Source organism: Drosophila arizonae, chromosome 5 (genome assembly GCF_054131065.1).
Source record: "Drosophila arizonae isolate 15081-1271.41 chromosome 5, UAZ_ARI_1.0, whole genome shotgun sequence".
Lineage (NCBI taxonomy): Eukaryota > Metazoa > Arthropoda > Insecta > Diptera > Drosophilidae > Drosophila > Drosophila arizonae.
The window spans coordinates 15,363,377-15,380,510 of NC_142925.1; the positions used below are offsets into that span (position 1 = coordinate 15,363,377).

A 17,134-nucleotide genomic window follows, 5' to 3' on the forward strand; every position below is an offset into this window, starting at 1 on the left:
AACAGGCTATATTATGTATTATCTGGAGATAAAAGCAAATGCTTTCCTATGGCATCAAATACGATGCATCATGGCTGTGCTGCTGCTAGTTGGACAAAAGCACGAGCAGCCATCAATAATCACTAAATTACTCGATGTGGGCAGCAATCCTTGTAAGCCCCAGTATACGCCTGCTATTGGGCTACCACTGAATCTATTCCATTGTGAATTTCGATCGCACAGCACGCGTCAATCGAACCCTCCAGCTGCGGATGACGAAATTGCAAATTTGTCGCAGATTGCGATTGTGGAAAGCGAAAGCGAAAGCCAAAGTGATCTAACCAATTGGGTTTACAGTGAGGAGAATCTACAGAAGCTGATCGAGAACGTGCAGAGTGAGTGGACGCAGTTCAGTGTCAAGTGCACCATGATACGCAATGTCTTAGTGCAATTGGAGGCACTCCTTGAGCAGAACTTCAAAACACCGCAGATTCAAGCACAGGCCATGCTGCTGCAGGATGCGGCCAAGCCGCGCCAGTATCAACCATTGCTGCAGCGCAAACGATGTGGTTAGTATTTGTTTGTTTAATAATATATCTGATCTACATTTACCCAATCTGTTTTTTAGAGAGCCTGGAGAATCGCATTGACCATTTTGTGAAAAAGCAACGACTGCTTGTAAAAAGCGACACAACGACTGAGACGAGTAAAAGTGAAACTGCTGAGTATTAATGAATTTACTACAGCTTGGTGTGATTTCGTTGTGGTGCTTAGATTTGCTGGGTAAGCAAATAATTTAAATAAAAATATCACAAATGTACAATAGGTACGCATTTTATTGTAGGCATTTTTATTTTCGAAAAATTGTACAACATTTTGGATGCTTAGCTTAGATTATGTATATAATTTAAAATTTAATTAATATTCCATTAAATTACTTCAAGTATAGCTTGCAATTAAATTAGGTTTGAATGTGTGCTGTTTCATACAAATCGCTTTGTATAGGTATTTGTATATAAATCTAGTGACATACATATATTATCTATGTATGTAGTTAAAGGTACATATATGAAGGCAGGGTAACTAATATTACATTTAATTGGTCTATATACATTCATGGATGGGTTACACAAATGATGTCCTGCTGCTCAGGTATTAACAAATGATAACACATACAGTCGATATGAAGATTGGATTTATGAATGTATAAGTATATATACTCGTATATATATATATATATTTATATTCTTCTTTTATGTGCCCATGGACTTTGCTTTTTGTAGTCTGCAATGAAAGAGATGTTAATATGTGTATTCAATTTCTCTTTTCTCTCATTCTCTGCCCCCGCTCGTACTTACTTTCTTCTCAAGATCTTGAGCACAATTGTGCCCTCACGCACATTTTTGAATAGTCCAATTGTCTCAGCATGACTCATGCCCTGCACAGAGAGTCCATTGATTTCCACAATCTCATCGCCTGTAATGGAAGCTGTTTGAGCATCGGAGAACAAATTGAAATACTTCTTCCGCCACTCACCCGCTTGCAGAGTGCCATCATCGGCAGCTTGGCCAGAGGGAAAGACAGTTTTAACGAATATTCCCATATTGCCTTTGGGTGAGTCTCGTCCGCCCACAATGCTGAAGCCCAAAGATTTTAGACCAGGTCCTTTGAAGAACGTAATTGTCTTTTGGGTGCAGCGTCCGTTGCCTGAACAACATATAAATTAGAACAATTGCTTAGTAAGTCGAATGCTTCGATAATTGTTTATTGTGTTATTCGTGTTAAGCTCACCCTCACACATTGAGGCGCGAATGACTTCTGCCATTTCCTCATCGCGTATCGTTAGCTTCGCCACTGGCAGCGATGGACGATGATGCATTAGCGAAGCAGCTGGTGGAGCCAAGGAGCTGTTTACAGCTGCTGTTGCTGCTGCTGTTGATGACGATGAGGATGAGGGTGGTATAAATGGATTAGGCGCAAACAGTGAAACGTTTTTTGGCGAGTGCTTGATATATAATGAATGGTGTTGTTGCTGTTGTTGTTGGGGTTGTTGTGGTTGTTGTGGCTGTTGTTGCGTATTATTAGTGAGATCAGTTGTTGTAGTTGTTGGACTGTCAGTGGTTGTAGCTCCCGCTGCTGTTGATGGCGTCTGCATGAATAAGCTGAGACGCGATGAGCTGAGACGCGAATGCGCAAATCTCAGCGAGCGATAATGTGAATTGGTTAAATTAATGGAATTGCGAGCATAGTGCGTACGCTGACCAAACTGCTGGCTGGAGCCTGAGCCTGAGCCTGAGCCCACGCCGGCGCCTGGGTCGGTGGACAGTGCAGCACCTTCGGAGCAGCGCTTGCGTGCCAGCAGCCGCCATTTCTCATCATCCGCCAGCGAGGAAGCCACACAGACGCTGGCTGCCCGATTCGTATACACTGGTGTGTACGAGTCGTTGTTATTGGTGTTAAGATTGGTTGTTGATATGGAGGAGGTGTCATTGGTTGGTTGTTGGTTAAATAGCGGTGTTGGTGTTAGAGCCAAGCTACGCTGACCTGAGGAGCTGCGCGCTCTACGTCGCAACAGCTCGTACTCCGACGCACTCACATCCAGCGAGTGTCGGGGCGTTGAGCTGCGTCGATGCTGCATCAATGGCATGGGCGTGGGTAGCGTACTGACGCTGGCCAGCGAACGTGCATCGCACTGATCTTCATCGAGTTCGGTTTTCTCCTGTGCCCGCACCCGCTCCTGCTCCTGATCCACATTCAGCTGCAGGCTCTGCAGGCTGCTCAGGCTGTCTGTCCGCTGGGCATAGCTGAGCCGCTGACGCTGCGCACTCATGCCATCAATGCGTATTTTGGTATAGAAATCAGTTACAGTGGCTATCTCATCGTGTGCTATGACCAGATCAATGCAATTCTCCACAAAGCAGCTGAGCAGGCGCTGCACCTCGCCAAACGATTGGATTCCACGCAAATGCTTGCCATTCACATTGACAATCTCGTCGCCAAGGCGCAGGCGTCCGTCCCTATGGGAGGAAAGAGATGGGCACGTTAAACTCTTGATTCTTTTTTGGGATTAATTAGTTTGTTTTCAAATACGTTGCGTAGTATATATATTTGAATTTAAATTAGTATTAATGTTTGCGTAATATATTAAAAAACAAACACAAATTGGAAATGAGGCGTATGGATAATATTTTAACCCGCCTAATAGGCAGCACTGGCTCTGCTTCATTATTGACTTCCTCATATTTTATCGGCTATTTAATCGATACTTACTTTTGCGCCATGCCGTATGGTTCCAGCTCAACAATCAAATATCGATATTGCTGTTCATTGTTGTTGGTGACAACCATTTTTGGCGACAGGACAAGCCCAATGTAATCCTCTTGGCATTTTCGCTCCAACTTCAGTTGTCGGAAACGGCGTCGGATTGTCTCCGTTTCATAGTCGTAGTTATAGCCGCCCAAGGAGACGGGTGCACTACAAATGCTGTTGCGCACAGAGGAGCCTGAGCCCAGGCCCATGCCCATGCCGACGCCCTCCGAGGAGCTGAGCGAGATAAGCGAATTGCGCTTAAGTGTACCCGAGGCAATAGATTCTGTATCTCCGGCCGAGATGCTAAGATTATTGCACAGACGAGCACCAGCGAGGCCGCCGCCACCATCGCTATCATAGCCCGACTCATTTGAACTTAGACAACTACTTAATCTTTGGTAAAGTGGTTCCCAGTCCTTGGACGTGATGCTATCATTGCGCGACACGTTCGCCATCTGTTGGTCCGGCGAGTGACGCTGCGGCAACGGCGATCCACCATGAGCCGCAACTGCATCCCGTTGATATTGTTGATGTTGTTGTTGCTGCTGTTGCTGCTGTTGTTGCTGCTGCTGCTGCTGCTGCTGTTGTTGCTGATGCTTCAACAGCACAGAGCCACCATTTTCCTCGGGCAGCACCGAAAGTCGTGAGCGCAAAAATGCATAGGGAAAGGCATTCCGACGGCTGGCATCCTGCTGACTGCTGCTGCTGCTGCCGTTGCTGCTGCTGTTAGCTCCATTGCTTGCCAGCCCACATCCGCCTACGCCCACACTGTCGCTGCCATTGCTACTGCTGCTATTGCTGGTGATAAGGCAGCTGCTCACCTTGGCAATATCGTCGCAACTGCTCGACTTGAGATTGGAAATGCGTGGCGCGCGCTGTTGCTGCTGCTGCAGTAAGTGTTGTCGCTGCTGCTGTTGGCTTTGCAGATTTAAGCCTTCGGTGGGATCATCGCATTTGATGTAGGAGCAGCTGGACAATTGGCTGGTGGAGCTGCTGCGATAGAGCGTTTGGCTAGTTGGTGTTGATTGCTGCGATGCTTCGGAAGCTTTCAGCAGATTGTGCGAACGATGATTCAGCATGCCTGTGGATCCAATGCGATGAAAGAAATTCTTCAATGCCTTCTGTGGGCGTGTCACTGGTCCATGTTGATACTGATGCGTCGGCGTTGATTGTGCGCTCTGGCTCTGGGTGCTCGAATCCTGGAAATGTTGCTGCTGTTGCTGCTGATGTTGCTGTTGTTGCTGTTGATGCTGATGACGCTGCTTGATCGTTTCAATTGGTCCCGACTTGCACTTTTTAAGCGTACTGCTTTGATAAGCTCCAGTAGGCGTTGCTGATGTCTTTGAATTGCTAGACTTGTGCGTTGGCGAGTGAAACAAGCTGCGCAGATCTGTGTGCGATTTGTGGGCGGCGGCGGGGGATTCACTGCGCTTCAGCAAATCCAGTTTGCGGCTCATGCGCTTGCCCCAGGTGAACACTGTAAAGGGAAAAGGCATAGGAGAAGAACTCAATCAGAAAGTGATTTCTAAATTAATTACAATGCTTCAATAAATCTTAACACCTCTGGGGCATTTGCCGCCGCTGACAGCCGCCAGAGTCACACAAATCACAAATCTGCATACATCTTAAGAAAGAGGGAGAGATAGAGTGAGAGAGAGATGGGGAGAGAGAGAAACAAGCGTGGACCTTGTCTGTTCCTTAAGCCTGCTTTTCCTTTGTGGTTGATAGCCTGTCACGTGCTTGTGAAAGGCATCAGCTTACACACACACACATGTGTGTGCAGCCGAGCAAACCACAACAAAGGTCGGCTTGGGGAACGTGTTGATTGTGGCAGCTTGCAGTAACCGCAAATTCAATGATAGACTGCACATGCAAATTGTAGTGGTAACCATCAAGTTTCACCTTTTGCTGCATTTTCTGCGCTATTTATTTAAAATAAAAATGAAAATATTCAAGTAGAAATGAAAGCATTCAAGTTACTCGTTTCACGTTTAAATGTGTCACATGCGCGCGATTTAAAAGCTCAACTATCGCTAAAATATATCGATATATTGTATGGGCAATATGTTTTGTTTTAGTATTTTTTATCTATTGTCATTTTTTTCGGATACTATGCCTACAGTCACACTGCATACGTAAACAACAATTGATTTTTCGCAAGCTAAAAACATGTCTGTGGCTGCGAAAAAAATTGCTGAGGCTGAGCAATTAGTGCAAGCAGCTGAAAAAAGTTTAAAAACATCGCTACTGAAATGGGTACCTGACTATGACAGCGCTGCCGATGAGTACGCGAAAGCGGCAACTGCGTATCGCATTGCGAAATCGTTCGACAAAAGCAAGGAGTGTTTGTTGAAGGCTATTGAGTGCTACAAAAACAACAAATCCTGGTTCCACGCTGCAAAATCATACGAGCAGATAATTTTGATTTGCAAAGATCTGGACAAACTGACAGATGTTGAGGAATATGCCAACAAGGCATGTAGCTTGTATCAACAACATGGTTCACCAGAAGCTGCCGCCTCCGCCTTGGACAAAGCGGCCAAGTTGACAGAGCAAAAGTATCCAGAGATGGCTTTGCGTTTCTATCAGCATGCAGTGGAGGTCATTATGATTGAGGACTCAACACGGCAGGCATCCGAATACTCTTCGAAAGTGTCAAGAATCTTGGTGAAGCTGCAGCGATACGAAGAGGCGACAAAGGCGCTTAAGAAAGAAATCGGATTCTATCAGCAAACTGAATCATATGGGCAGATTGGCCGTTTGGTTGTGGCGCTTGTCTTAGTGCAATTGGCATTGGGAGACTCCGTGGAGGCCGAAAAATCCTTCAAGGAATGGGGCACTTGCTGTGAGGCTGAAGAAGTCTCCACGCTGCAGACTCTGCTGCAAGCCTTCGACGAGGAGGACGGCGAGCTGGCAGCTAAAATGTTGGCATCGCCATTCATCCGACACATGGACGTGGAATATGCCATTCTAGCCAAGAACATTCCATTGCCCAAGGGTCTCGAAGTGGAGAAGAAATCTGGTGGCGCCAATGAAGCGAACAGTACCAGAGAACTTGAAGAGGAGGATGGCGATGGGTTGTGTTGAACGCTCGTCCATAATTGTTATTTAACTGCTAACCAACAAATTATTCAATTAATGCAATTTACAAATTAATCGTTATCATAATATATTGCCTAATAAAATAATATTTAAAGTTTTCTTGCTCATATTTAATGGATACTATTTATATTCATTTGTATTACTTTATAGTGATCGAACTGCCTCTTATATTTTTATAAGACTATAGGTCATGCTTTTCAAAAGGGTTTGTGTATTCGATGTATAGGCAATTAATTGGTATAAGAGTTCAGGCTGTATATACAAAGCATATATAATTGTGTATAAGACATTGTGCTCACTTATACATTCAGAATTTTTTTTTATTCGCAGGAGCATAAGAGTTTATATATAGATAAAGTATGAGACATCGAATGTATAAGATATCGATGGCCTATCTTGGTATAAATGCTTGTACATAAAGGAAGAGGCCAGAGCGAATTTAGTTGTTTTTGTTTATTTATGCATACATATATATAGAATATTTTATGGTCATATAGTATTATAAAATCATTTTTGGTAACATCAACTGATAATTAAGCTGAGTTTCTTTTTTGGTAATCAACATAGCTTGATCAAATTTGGAATTTAGCAGATTGTGTAAAAGTTGTATATGAACTATATTAAAAGCTTTGCAGATAGCTTTTTTGTGTATATACATAGGAGAGGAATAAATTATAATATTTTGTCTTTTACCTGGAGCTTTAATAAAGCTAATAAATGTCTTCTTCTACTGTTTATCTATGACATTTCTCAATCATTTGATTTTTCGTGCTTTACATGCAACTCAATCAAAATCCTTTAGGATATGTAAAATGGTCGTAACTTTTAACGATCTGGCTTAACGATAGACAAACACTTAAAAAACCATTAATGGGTGGAGTTTCTAGTTGTATTGCAAGATTCGTTTATAAACAAATTTATGCGTTTGTCCCATATTTCTATAACAAATGCAGTGATAAGGAGAGCTGAAGAGAGAGAGAGATAGAAAGAGAGGGAGAGACAGATAGGCATATGAAGTTACGCCAACAATTAGTATAAAAGGTGATCATGAGAAACAGCTGAAGCAAATCTCTTGTTCCGCGTCGAGCATCGCTAACATCTTATGGACTCAATAAAATTTGGAAAACTATTTTCATCTATGACATTAAGTGCGCTTTGTGCCCATCGAAGGAGCGTTCAGTTCATGGCTCGGACTCTGCATCGGCATCGGCATCGACATTGGCATTGGCATCGGCAATGGCATCTGCACCGGCCTCTTCCTCTTCCTCCGACTCTGACTCGTGCCAAAGATGTTTAATAGCCTCAGCCCAGCTGCGGGCCAAATGTGTGGGCGCGCACAGCCTCGATTCGGGTTGACAGTTGAAACAACTGCAGCCTATCTGTGTGTAGTCAGTAACAGCTCCACCCAGGCCTGACCGACTTTGTTCCGCAATTCTGTTCTCTTCTGTCGGCCGACGCTCGACGCTCGACGCTCGACGGCCGACGGCTCTGTCCATTTGCATTTGATTAAAATTTCAACACGCGAAGCCGTTTGCCAATCAGAGTTGCTGGCGAATCGAGGAGGATGGGTGTTAAACAATAATAGCAAATGGTCCGGGCATCAATTATATGACAGCCTCTGCCACGCGGCACACACTCAGCTCAACTCATCACTGTATCAAAAACGACCGCCGGCCACATGCCACAAATTCTACACCCACTTATCTTTTAAGACGGTGTCAAGTGCCCGCCAGCTCTAAGCCGGCTTTGTTGCAACTCTCTGTAGCCTGGCATCAAGAGCTGGGGAAATGGGGAATGGGAATTGAGGAAAAAGACAAGTTGGAGTGCATTCGTCTGTGGTGCACGACTAGTAGATACCCTGGAATGCTGATCTAACTGACGGATGGGCGGAGAGGTTCTGGATGGAGTGTGTGGCTAATATTGATCAGGAATGTATATACTATTATAATATTATAGATATGCACACAAAAATCATGCCATTTTTATATACATATATTAAATGGCTGTAAAATATAAAAGAATGGCTAAATAGAGAGCATTTGCCGATGGCAGCTTCTTCTATTGTGTATGCCAATTCTCTCTATAACTTATATGTATATAATTTTGTTAATCATGAATTTATACTTTTTCTTACAATTTACCAGCATTTTTTATAGCTGCTCACCTCAACAATTTTAAGGATGCGACCGGAGCGATAGCAAAAATAACAATGGCTCGATAGACACAAACGTATAGTTCGATAACCCCTATCGCTTAGTGCTGGCATTTTCAACCACTTAATTACGAACAAAGCTCAGCTCTAGCTGTCGTTGTCACAATGCATTCATGTTGTTGGCCATTTGCCATGCCACTTGCCATTGGATTGCGTGTCAGAGGCAATTTAGCTGTAAGTTCATTACGCCGCAGCCTCCGCTTTGCCAGCTGCTGTGCGTCATTCTAATGCCAATCTTAATTGATTCTAATTATTGGCGCCCCAAGGTCAGAGACGCCACATCAATAGCTGTAAATGGCTTTCTGTAGGGCCTAAATTGTGGCCATAATTGGCCCGATCTCAGATTTCCAAAGCAACCACAGCAACGGCAGCATGAGAAATCAATAAGCGCCATAGCTCAAGAACGCTTCTCGCCCAGCTGTCGACAACAATCGGCAAAAAAAAAAAACAAAGGAGAAAAAAAAAGAACACCTAAATGCTATAATTTCGAATCCGCGCTGAATTCCATCTTCATCTTCATCTTCATCTTCATCTCCAACGAAACTATTCCATCTGAATTGCACGCATGCGCATTTATACTGGATTATCGCTTATTACATGTTTCTACCTCGACTTGATTTATTTCGCTGCCCGATTATCGATCTCTCAGCTCCAGTCGAAGGCATTCGCTTCGCATTCCCCTCTCTACTTGCCCCCTTCTTCTTCTCCATCTCCTTGCCCCTTCCACCTTTCAAATTCAGCGCCTTCTCCGTTATGCGACGATCTAGATCGAAGAATTGAAGCGCGTACGTGAGATATTATTGTATGCCGCGTGCATTTTGGTTGCCGTTTTTGCCTCATTTTGAATATTTGTTATTGCCTCGCTTCACTCTTGCTCTTGTCTTCATCCCAAGCCCGGCTCGTTCTGGCTCTGAGTCGGCTTTCGATTCGGCCCGACGACTCAACCACATTATGCAAATGCTTCTGATCGTATATTTCCCATGACATGGTTATTAAACTTGTTGGCCAGTGTAATTTTGTTCAGTAGCTTGAATCTAACAGCTGCACTTTTCACGAAGCGCATTTGTTTTACTCACAGTTAATGGGAAGAGAAGCCTAACTGAAGTCCATATCTATATTTGTTCCAGTATTTACTGAATTTAAAGAACTCTATATTGCGTATTTCTCCTTTATACTAATGCCTTACAATCTCTAACATAAGGGTCTTTTATTTTCCTAATTCTTTCGCAGTTTGTTCCCGTATGGCTGCAAATCCAATCAGTTATATCATCCACTCTTCATGGCAAACAAACCGCAACGTTTCAGTGCATGTCACATACGGAGTCTTGCATTGCGAATCATCAGTCAAATGGATCACATAATGCCACGCTTTGTCACACTTGGTCGCTTATGGGATTTAGGGCCCCTAACCGAAACCACAGTCCAGACCATAAAAGTACCATCCCAGACCTACCCAGAGGCAGCCCCCGTGCGCTTTGGATCGCATTACGTACAGTGGAGCCTGGGCCTGTCTACAGAGTGTAAAAAGTATACGAAAGAATGGGTTTGAAGTGAATGGGGTTAAAGTTTGCTGTCTGAGTTATGTTTGTGCCACGCTTTTTGGCCGAATTGTCCACTGTGCGGACCGAAATCGGGTCAATACGGTATTTCAGGGCGTGCTTTATACCTTTATACATAAACACACACCATGCCCACTTTCGAGTATCGATGACAATCGCGAGTGCTTGATGATGCGTTGACACATGCGGAAATCTTTTCATTCAGCGAACCAAATAACTCGAACTGAGTCAAATTGATTTTATATTGTATATTGTATGTTGAATGCCCATTGAACTGGCTGCAAATAACTGAACTAGTTCCGCAAAGACTTTGTTATTTTTAAAGGAACTGTCTGATTGGCTGCAATCTGCTCTTATACTTACGCATACATGTACATATGCATGCTAATCATTACGTAAGTTAGAGCGAGATGACCTAATTAGCATACGTGAATGTAGGGTGAGTTTTGTAAGCTGTAAAGAACTGCTGTATTGTCTACGTAGATATGTGTGCGTATTTATATGTGTATGTGCGCGTGTGTGTTCCTATTTTGCCTTGCTTTCTTTTCTTTGCTATCTTTAGTTAACAATTTCCGTATAATTCAAAAATATAATTGATTTATATTGATATACGACTGTTAAGATATCAGCTGTTTTCACACGCTTTTTTGTTGGAGCACCAATTAAATAGCAATATAAAGTTAGACACTTACTATCGCAGTCTTATTTATATACATAAGTCCCTAATAGAGTGTGAAAGAGAGCGAGCGGGAAGGGGAAGAGACTCTGTTATTTATTAGAGATGGGACACGGTAAGCTGTCGGCATGCGTCCATATAAAAGGCATCATAAATATAGATAAAGATGCCATTCCACTAGGGTGGCAGCATTTAAAAATCAATTTCAGCGCATTTAAGGCTTTGGGGCTTGTCGTCTATTTCGGTCGCTTGTTTGCTTCTAGTCTTGGGTTCGGGTCGGGGTCCAGTGGGGGGCGTTACTCACCATTTCGCGTGGTGCTGGCCAAGGAGGTGGCGCTGCCTGTGCTTATGCTGCTGCCAGCATCGCTATTTGTGTCCGCAGCTGTCGCTACCAATTTCTGCTCATCATCCAGGACAACGACTGGCACGGCCGTCACCAGCTTGTAGTCGGGCATATGTCCTTGAAAAATAAAAAGTAAAACCATTATTAAGCATTCAAACATATACACATACATATATGTTGGTTTTTAGGAAAAGTGCATTCCCCCGTTAATCGAATAAGGAAGTTAATCATATACTTTCGGCTGATATCAGCGGAAAGTATGAATCAAAAATATAATGATAAGCAATATTACCGAAGTAATGTATAAATTTAAAGCGAAGCGAGAGTGTCTAACAGTTTGCCGGAGATGGCTGGGCGATCCGGTCTGAAAATCTGGCTGCTCTACTGGGCCATATTCTGGACGCAATGGCAACACAGTTTGGGCTATAATTTGCCCGAAATGCTGAAGCAGCCGCTAAAAGTCTCGAATGACCAATTCGATGACAGGTGTCGGCACCTCAGCGAGGAGGAGCAGCAACGTTTTGCCGGGAATTTCAACTTCTTGGAGAAATCGCAACTGGAGCTGGAGGAACTGCAGCAGCTGCTGAGCAACAATAGCGGCATTCATAGCCCATTGAAGCGTCGCCTATGGCTCAGTCTCTATTGGCAGCTGCGACGCAGCCATCGCTTTGACAACGACAACATGTTGCTGCTGGATTTCGCGTTGAACTTGCGTCGACTGCAAACGGACCCGGAGTGGAATAGCAGCCAATTGCAGAATATGTTGCAGAGCTTGCCAAAAGCATTGCAGATCCTGGTGCGTAGTCGTTGGCTCTGCTTGGCGCACGACAGGGATCTGATGTATCTAATGACAGCTGGGGCACTGCAGCTGGGCGCCAGTAGCCGTTGCTGCATGTGGCAGCTGGCGTTGGGGACGGAGCCATCGTCACATGGCTGGCTGCGCCTGGAGAATCTATGCGACGCCCAAGACGTTTGGTACTTCAATATGTTGCAGCAGTTGGAGTCCGGAGTCTACCTAATGCAGCGTGAGCCCAACAGCAATTCCAGCAACTATTGCAGTCGCCTGGGATCGGGCTATTATAAAGAAGTTGCTGGGGCTGAAGCAAAGGATGTGGAAAAGGATTGCCATTGGCAGCTCAACGATTGCAGCGGACTGCCAAGCCTTCTGCAGAGGTTTTATGGGGTGTAGCTAGGATTGTGTCAGCTGCTAGTCAGATATCATCTGTGAAATGGCACTTCTAATATAGCATGGCATATATAAAAATGTAGCTCTTCGTTTCTGTTTCACTTACCATTGGCGGTCAGAGAGATGTTGATGCTGTTGCTATTCGAATTGCAGCCAGATGAACCATTTAGGTTCGACTTGTCATATAGGCAGCCGTTGGAGGCTGCAGGATGCAGACGCTGTGCCACATATTGCTGATAGTGTTGCTGCTGTTGTTGGTGCTGCTGCTGCTGCTGTTGATGTTGTTGCTGCTGTTGCTGGATGCTGTTAATGTTGCTGTTGCTTGAGTAGCTGAGCAGAAAGTTAGCTGCGCTGGCATTGTTGCTCAATTTATTGGGCACAAAAATTGTTGGTTGCTGCTGTTGCTGTTGCTGCTGTTGATGTTGCTGCTGCCTGTGCAGTGTATTCGACTCCTGCAAGGAGAGCATTGATAGCCCGGATGGCGTCTGGCGTCCACTTAACAAACATGTGGGCGTGGCCGTGCGTAGAGGCTGCGCATTATTGCTGCCATTCGTAGTTGCTGTTGCTGTTGCGGCAGCAACTGTTGTTGCCGCTGCTGCTGTCACTGTCGCCGTGGCAGCAGCACCATTGCTTGTTAGCGTTGTGCAACTGAGTATCATGACGGGCGACTTATCGTGCAGATCAGGCAACGATGAGGATATTGCTGTGCTGCTGGCAATGCTCTTGCTGAATCTGTTGCTGCATATTGTTGCCCGATTGCTGTTGCTGTTGCTGCTGTTATATTGCTTGCTGCTGCTGGTGTTGCTCGTCTGCTGTTGCTGTTGGTGCTGTTGAGCGGCGCTTAAAGTGCTGTAAGTGTCCGTTGATTTGCGCGCTTTAAAGAGCCGCATACTACGAATTGTTGCTCTCTGCTGCTGTCGATGTTGCTGGTGTCACAGTTTGCTGTAATTATAGGAGTGCCGCATTAGTTAGTTGGCAATCGAGTCCAGATAAATTAGTTAAGGCCTAAAAACCCAATTTCGAATATTTCCATTTCCATTTTACACTTCAGTTTTTCACTTTTCGCCCAGCGGAGCGTATAATTAACATAATTTACAAATCTGCGAGCCGTCGAAATTTTCTGCGCTGAATTTTGTAGGTGAATCTAAAGTGTTAATGCTCTTCGGTTGTTGTTGAAGCTTGCATTCAAAATATTTTAACTGCTCTTTAGCTTTGTTCACTATTTTCCATTTGGGTTAAAGTATTTAATGGGCCAGTTTTAATGAAATACAGCTAATGCAAGATTATCAATGTCAGTCGATTGCACTCCATTGAGCAATTGATAACTCGGCATGATTAATTGGGAAATTACAAACAAACTAAACAAAAGCTAAATTTAACACGTTACATATTTATTGAATTGTGCTTAGAGCCCATGACAAATTGAAGTTCAGTGTAATTAAGGGGCAGAAAGAGGTCATATTGTCGATGCGGCTCTGTCTGTCTGCCGATTCGTCAGTTTCTTCGTCTTTCTGCATAAGTATAAGTACAAGTATAAGAGTTTTACAGCTCATGCACGTTACTGTATTGCACTTGCAGCTCTGGTTCAATTTGCAAAATAATCGATAGTTTTTTCAAGTTCAATGAAGGCGTTTAATATCGACACGAAACTTCAAATATTTAAAACCAGAGTGAGCTGTTGGTATATAGATATTTCATAATTTGATCTTCCATAAATCAAAACATAAACAGCTGATCACTTCAAATACATACGTTATATACACTTGACACTAGAGCACACACACCCACACACTAGAGCAAATGTGAATTACAATTTATCTTTGAGCTCTAATATACCTGTTCCATGTGATTTTTCAAGTTGTACTAACCAAAAATTGCCGCTGTCGGAGATTAATATACCTGAAGACTCGGATACTATACATATGTACATTATGTCAGCCGTCAAAAATCTATTAAAAGAAAAACCAATAAACACCCTACAAAAATAACATTAAAGCAAACTGTTTGCTATATTTACATATGTAAATATGTATATATATATTACTGATTGCAGCTGTGCTGCAGATTGCACGAGACGCTCTTATCACTTATTGTGAGTAATCCAGGAACAGTGAAAAATGATAAAAGGTGAATTCAACAGTTCAATAGTCGGCGGTTATCAGACCATATTATTAATAAACACATGTCAGCACACATTATTTTCATTTGTTGATATTTTTCGTATTTCAAACACTTTCATAACATTTATGTTTTTGTTGGCGTGCAACAAATATTTGCACTTCACTTCAGCTGCTCGGCACTCGCGGGCCAAGGAAAGGCGTTTGAATGAAGGTCGTCTAACGGCTGTCATTGCGACATGTGGGTGGACGGGCAATGAACCAGGCATATGCGAGTTAACTGGAGTTAACAGTAGTAGGTAATATGAGCATTAACAGATGTCAACACGCACACTTAACATTGTATGTTATGTGGGGCTATTGTTTATTTATCGATAATTTACACAACTGCCTTTTACTTTTGAATGTGGGCAAACGTACTTGAAAGTAGTGAATGCTAATTTGAGACTTAATGCTAACCAAACGACCAATCAAGCGAGCCACTCGCTTGCAAGTCGAGTCAGCCTAGGCAGATGGCCAAGTCAAAGTGGGCGAGGCGCGTTTGCTGCGCACCTAATTGATGTGGCAGTTGCGTGTGCATCTATGAATGCATTTACTTAGTTACGATTATGTTGCACTATGGACGTTATCTTACTTTTGGCGCTCAAAATTGCAATGAACTAAGAACATCAATATTAAGAACATTATTTAACACAATCATTTTTCGCAAAACAACATCAACTCTTATCTTAAAAAAAAACATGCCTTTTTTGCACAGTGGCAAAATGAGTAAAACATTGATAAGATTGGCGATAGGCATTGAAAGTCGCTGGCTATCGATGTCTAATTCGTTATCGTGATTCTTTTTTGACAGTTGCACTCGTTGCTTGTCAGTTAAATATTCAATTGTGACTAAAAAAAAAATAAAGTTTCACTGTGGTTATTATATCGCCTAGCCCACTGTGCAAAACCACTTAGTCAAATCGAATGACGTCCCATGGCGCTTTGACCCGCCTACCGTCTGCCGTCTGCCTTGGCCTGAGCCTGGGTCCGAGCTACTGTGTGGCAATAATTTTGCTAATTTTATCAGGCGCTCTGTGCCTGGCCGAGCCTGCTTGATTTTTATGGAAGCTTTTAAGCGTTGCCCAGGCAGACCTGTGTCTATCTCATTGCAGAGTCCAGACAATATGTGCAGCTAATGTGAATTTAAATGGCCTCTGAGAATCAGTGCCATATATTTTCGCCAACTTTTAATTAATAGAGTAATAGTAAAAATTTTTATATCATTTTCAGATGCGACCTGCTTAGAACCACTTTCGAAGACACAGTCACAGTCACAGTCATAATCTCCGTCTGTTGCCCGCTGCCCGTCTTGTTTATGGGCGAAACCTGTTTCAAGGACGCGGCGTTGGCGCAGTTCCAAGAACTCTCGGCTCATTACCGTACCGCACGACGGGCTGGGCAAGTGACTGGAGCAACAACAACAACAAAAACGTGACTCTGATTCTGCGACTGCTAAACTATTTCTTTAAGCTGCATCTGAGTCGCATAGGACTTATAATGATGCCCGTGACTCTATCTGGCTCTGGTTTTTATGCTGCGACTTTTCATCTTTTACACTTATATATATATATATATATACATATATATATTTTTAATTTGTCTGCTTGAAAATACAATGAAAAGAGCGCATTTCCTAATACCCTATGCTCCACTAAAAATGGGTAATTAGGGTATAAAGCTTAGGTCTGTCCGTTTGCTCGATATTTTGGTAGCAGCTAGTCGAACATTCCAGACCAAGGAACTCTCTTACTTTCCAGAGACAAATAGTTTTGCATGCAGCCTTCGATTATTTCCCCAACTAGGGTATTTGTTAGTCTGGCCACTCTTATTTATTTATATATATATTTATATATATAGTTTTACGTTTATTAAATTTACTAACTGCTTCTTTCTGCACATATCTCTCTCAAATCGCGTCTCGTGGCTTTTGCTCCTGGCAACAAATCAGAGCCGGCTGCATAGTTGTAAAATTCCTGTAAACAAGCCGTGGCTGCCGCTGCAGCTGTGGCATGTAGTATAAGTTGTGCCCCGATACCCATGCCACTAAGCACTCTGCACCACACTCACACTCACACACACGCACACACATACACTCAAATATCAGACAGACAACAATTGCTGCATTGGATTTGTTCCATGGGTAGTCATTAAAGTTAACGACTGGAAAGTCCACAAATAACAGTAGAGACTGAGACAGATAGAGAAAGAGCGAGAGAGAGAGAGAGAGAGAGAGAGAGAGAGAGAGAGACTGAAAGAGCAGTTTGTAAAAGAATTATTTATCTAAGGCATTGTGAAATTCTTTAAAGAGAGAAATGAATACAAAAAAGAAAAACAAATATATCATAAACGAAAAATAGATTTAATAGATTGTATTAAATGTTCTATGGTCAAAAACTGATTTCACTTTATATGAATTTGTTGCAGGCAGATATTTCCAACGATTAGATTAGGTAGTCTGTTCTATATAACACCCTATATCATACAATTGTACTCTATTCAATTCTTGTATTATTTTCAAGTCAAGTTCAGATCTAACAAATATTTGGGCTATTAAGAGTCTTATGATTCCAAATAGTAAATGCATTTCGAGTTAAAGCCCAGTTTCACAG

General features: G+C 43.0%; 4 protein-coding genes across 11 annotated transcripts in view; 3 read left to right on the forward strand and 1 right to left on the reverse strand.

Moving 5' to 3' along the window:
- Positions 1 to 17,134, forward strand: part of LOC108615186 (tRNA pseudouridine(38/39) synthase) — a 51,440-nt gene that overhangs the window by 1,114 nt on the left and 33,192 nt on the right. The window contains exons 4-6 of one of the 3 annotated variants that reach the window (XR_001915925.2): positions 6 to 548; positions 608 to 762; positions 9,833 to 10,851. Coding sequence is in view for 1 of the 3 variants with exons in the window: in XM_018009527.2 (XP_017865016.1) it covers positions 6 to 548; positions 608 to 711 (647 nt within the window). In the remaining 2 variants the exon portion in view is untranslated. Of the gene's footprint in view, positions 1 to 5; positions 549 to 607; positions 818 to 9,832; positions 10,852 to 17,134 lie in introns of those variants that run through there. The other 2 variants (XR_016270356.1, XM_018009527.2) reach the window with 2 other exon arrangements.
- a (arc) overlaps positions 798 to 17,134 on the reverse strand; it is a 53,963-nt gene continuing 37,626 nt past the window's right edge. For 5 of the 6 annotated variants that reach the window (XM_018009485.2, XM_089470544.1, XM_089470545.1 and 2 more), the window contains exons 4-10: positions 12,473 to 13,308; positions 11,142 to 11,297; positions 3,250 to 4,765; positions 1,771 to 2,996; positions 1,516 to 1,686; positions 1,338 to 1,455; positions 798 to 1,263 (exon numbers count right to left, since the gene is read on the reverse strand). In XM_018009485.2, coding sequence (XP_017864974.2) covers positions 1,233 to 1,263; positions 1,338 to 1,455; positions 1,516 to 1,686; positions 1,771 to 2,996; positions 3,250 to 4,765; positions 11,142 to 11,297; positions 12,473 to 13,256 — 4,002 coding nt within the window. In that variant the 5' untranslated portion in view covers positions 13,257 to 13,308 and the 3' untranslated portion in view covers positions 798 to 1,232. The remainder of the gene's footprint in view (positions 1,264 to 1,337; positions 1,456 to 1,515; positions 1,687 to 1,770; positions 2,997 to 3,249; positions 4,766 to 11,141; positions 11,298 to 12,472; positions 13,309 to 17,134) is intronic. The other variant, XM_089470548.1, reaches the window with a different exon arrangement.
- LOC108615196 (gamma-soluble NSF attachment protein-like) lies at positions 5,386 to 6,499 on the forward strand. Its single transcript, XM_018009538.2, has one exon. It carries the CDS (start codon positions 5,458 to 5,460, stop codon positions 6,373 to 6,375), a length of 918 nt encoding a protein of 305 aa, XP_017865027.1. The 5' UTR covers positions 5,386 to 5,457; the 3' UTR covers positions 6,376 to 6,499.
- LOC108615197 (uncharacterized) lies at positions 11,419 to 12,448 on the forward strand. Its single transcript, XM_018009539.2, has one exon. It carries the CDS (start codon positions 11,527 to 11,529, stop codon positions 12,367 to 12,369), a length of 843 nt encoding a protein of 280 aa, XP_017865028.1. The 5' UTR covers positions 11,419 to 11,526; the 3' UTR covers positions 12,370 to 12,448.